Source organism: Asterias amurensis, chromosome 13, assembly GCF_032118995.1.
Source record: "Asterias amurensis chromosome 13, ASM3211899v1".
NCBI classification, from domain to species: domain Eukaryota; kingdom Metazoa; phylum Echinodermata; class Asteroidea; order Forcipulatida; family Asteriidae; genus Asterias; species Asterias amurensis.
Window position 1 is genome coordinate 9,265,391 of NC_092660.1, and position 2,611 is coordinate 9,268,001.

Here is a 2,611-nt window from a genome sequence, read left to right on the forward strand (position 1 = left end):
CGAAATTGCGTGGTTTTCCTTTTACTGTGCGAACAAACACGGTCGGCAATTTATGGGAGTCAAACCATAAATGGCCGACCGTGTTAGTCGACGAGGTAAAACGACAACCGTGCAATTTCGAGGCATGTTTGTGTGGATCATTGTATTCTACTTTTACAACATCTTTCTACCCATATGCATTTTATAAAAAACGGTTACAAACGCTTTTCAAAGACCAACTCGACCGATCCAAGGCAACGTGTTCCTTTAAAAGTCAGCTCCTTGATTCACGTCTCTAGTGATGAGAATACCGTTTACAAAAAGCTCATTGGAATCTTAAACTCCAGGGGTTATCAAAAGGTGGAAACCTCAGATTTGGGTTTAATACTTTCAATGCTCCAGGAGCAGACCCGCGCCCTCCCCCCCCCAAAAAAAAAAAAGAATAAATAAATAAATAAAAAATGAAAAATCATTAGTAAACCAATGAATAAATAAAACGTTTCAAACTAAAAGCAAATTAAAGTATTGCCAGATCCAAGAGGCCCAAAATTTTACTGCACCAATTTTAAGGCTTTTTGTTCGGCTTCGTTCATTTTATGCCTTTAATCGGCCTAAAAATGTAGAAAATGTTCGGACCCTTAAGCGTTCCCTGACCCCATGCCGTTGTCAGATGCAATTGTGTCCGCCATGCAATACTGTCCGCTCCGGGCACTTTTGCGTATGCAATCGTGTCCGGGGCTATGCAAAAACCGTCCGGTGGACATGTAAATGACTGTACATGTACATGTATGTCATCATCATCATCCGTCGTCCTTAGACGGAATAGCAGAAGCAGCTTTGATGAAGTGGTGCCAGGTTGCTCTGTCCCTCATGAGTTGTTGAGTCTCGTTTTGATTGAGATTTGTGTCTCGGGTGATGGTGTCAGTGTAGCTCATTTTCCTCCTGCCGCGATTTGGATGTCCGCCAGGGGGATTCCAGAAGACCAGATGCGATATAGGTTGATCCGCTGTTCGCAAACAGTGGACAGCAAACTGGAGACGTCTCTGCATTATGGTCTCGGAAAGTGGTGGTAGATTGCCATAAACCTCCCTGTTTGTAGTATGGTCCCGCCAGTGGATGTTGAGAACTCTACGCAGCAGTTGAGTGTAGCAACCGTTGATGCGATCATTCATTTTTTGTGTTGTTGTCCATGTTTCGGCTCCATATAGCAAGATGCTTTCAACACAGGCCCTGAAGAACTTGATTTTGATAGCTCTGTCAAGATCAGACTTCCAGATCTTATCTAATTGGTTACATGCTGACCATGCTTTCGCTTTCCTGCATTCGAAATCTTGGAATGAGTCAGGATAGTGACGAACCGAGGTATTTGAAATCTGAAACAGTTTTAAGTTTCGTACCATCAAGAGTCTTTATACTGGATGTTGGAGGAAAGTTCACGAGGAGAGTCTTCGTTTTTCCTGTGTTTAGATGAAGCCCGACACAATTGGAAGCCTCCTCAATACTGTGAAGTAATGATTCTGCAGTGTCAATTGATGTTGACAAGAGTGCTACATCATCAGCAAAGTCCAGATCATGGAGACGGATCTCTGGATAACGACTGCTCTTTCTTTCTTTAAGCACAATTCCTGTTTCCTGCTGAATACCTCGTAAAGCGTACCTCATTATATAAATCCAGCACAACCACGAAGAGGAAAGGTGCTAAAGTGTCGCCCTGGAGTACGCCAGCATGGGTCTGGAAGGATTCCGTTTCACCATCTGGTGTGATTACTGCTGCAGAGGAGTCGTCATATATTAGCTTAATGGCTTCAATTATACTTGTTGGAATACCATATGCTTGTAAGATGTTGAACATTCGTTCTCTGTGGATGGAGTCGAAGGCCTTTGAATAGTCTACGAACACAAGAGCCAATGGCAGGTTCTTTGACTTCATGCCCTCGATGATTCGTCTGAGTGCCAGAATTTGGGAGACAGTTGACCTCTTTTGTCTAAAGCCATTTTGATTCCATCTCAGTAGAGGGTCCACATGAGGTCTGATTCTGTTCAACAGCATCCGGTTGAAAATTTTGGCTCCGATGCTAGTAAGAGTGATACCCCGGTAGTTGGACGGCTGCGACAGGTCTCCTTTCTTCGGTATGGGTATAATACCCCCCTTTGACCACTGCTTCGGTTTTTCATGTTGCAGTAGCATTTGATTACAGTAGTGTAGAAGGTGGGGTTTATAAATGTAAGACTTTCATAGCTCAAGGGGGATGTTGTCCAATCCCACAGCGCTGCCAGTTTTGGTTTGTGCAAGTGCTTGGTTCACTTCCTCTTCAGTAAACTCAGTGGTGATTATGGGTAGATTTCCATCATAGATTCGAGTGATGGTAAAGTCACTGTCAGGGATGGAAGATGGTTTCCCAAGTAAGTTTGTGAAGTTCTGCACCCATGCTTCCTTTCTTTCTTGCGGTGTTCCATTAAGATGTGCAGGTTTGGATTCCTTTCTACCACAAATGTCATTTATGATTTTCCAAGCCACGCTGTGTCTGCTAGAGAGGGAGGCTTGATGGATTTGCTCTACATGCATCACAAGCAAAGCCTTTTCTTCTGACATGTACGATTCTTTCAGAGTCTGCTTAGCTTGCTGAATGTT

General features: G+C 43.6%; 1 protein-coding gene across 1 annotated transcript; it reads right to left on the bottom strand.

Moving 5' to 3' along the window:
• Positions 1 to 253: 253 nt before the first annotated feature.
• Positions 254 to 2,167, bottom strand: LOC139946254 (uncharacterized). Its single transcript, XM_071943875.1, has 3 exons — positions 1,637 to 2,167; positions 840 to 1,352; positions 254 to 274 (listed from the first exon to the last, which is right to left on the bottom strand). Exons 1-3 carry the CDS (start codon positions 2,165 to 2,167, stop codon positions 254 to 256), a joined length of 1,065 nt encoding a protein of 354 aa, XP_071799976.1.
• Between the last annotated feature and the right edge of the window lie 444 nt (positions 2,168 to 2,611).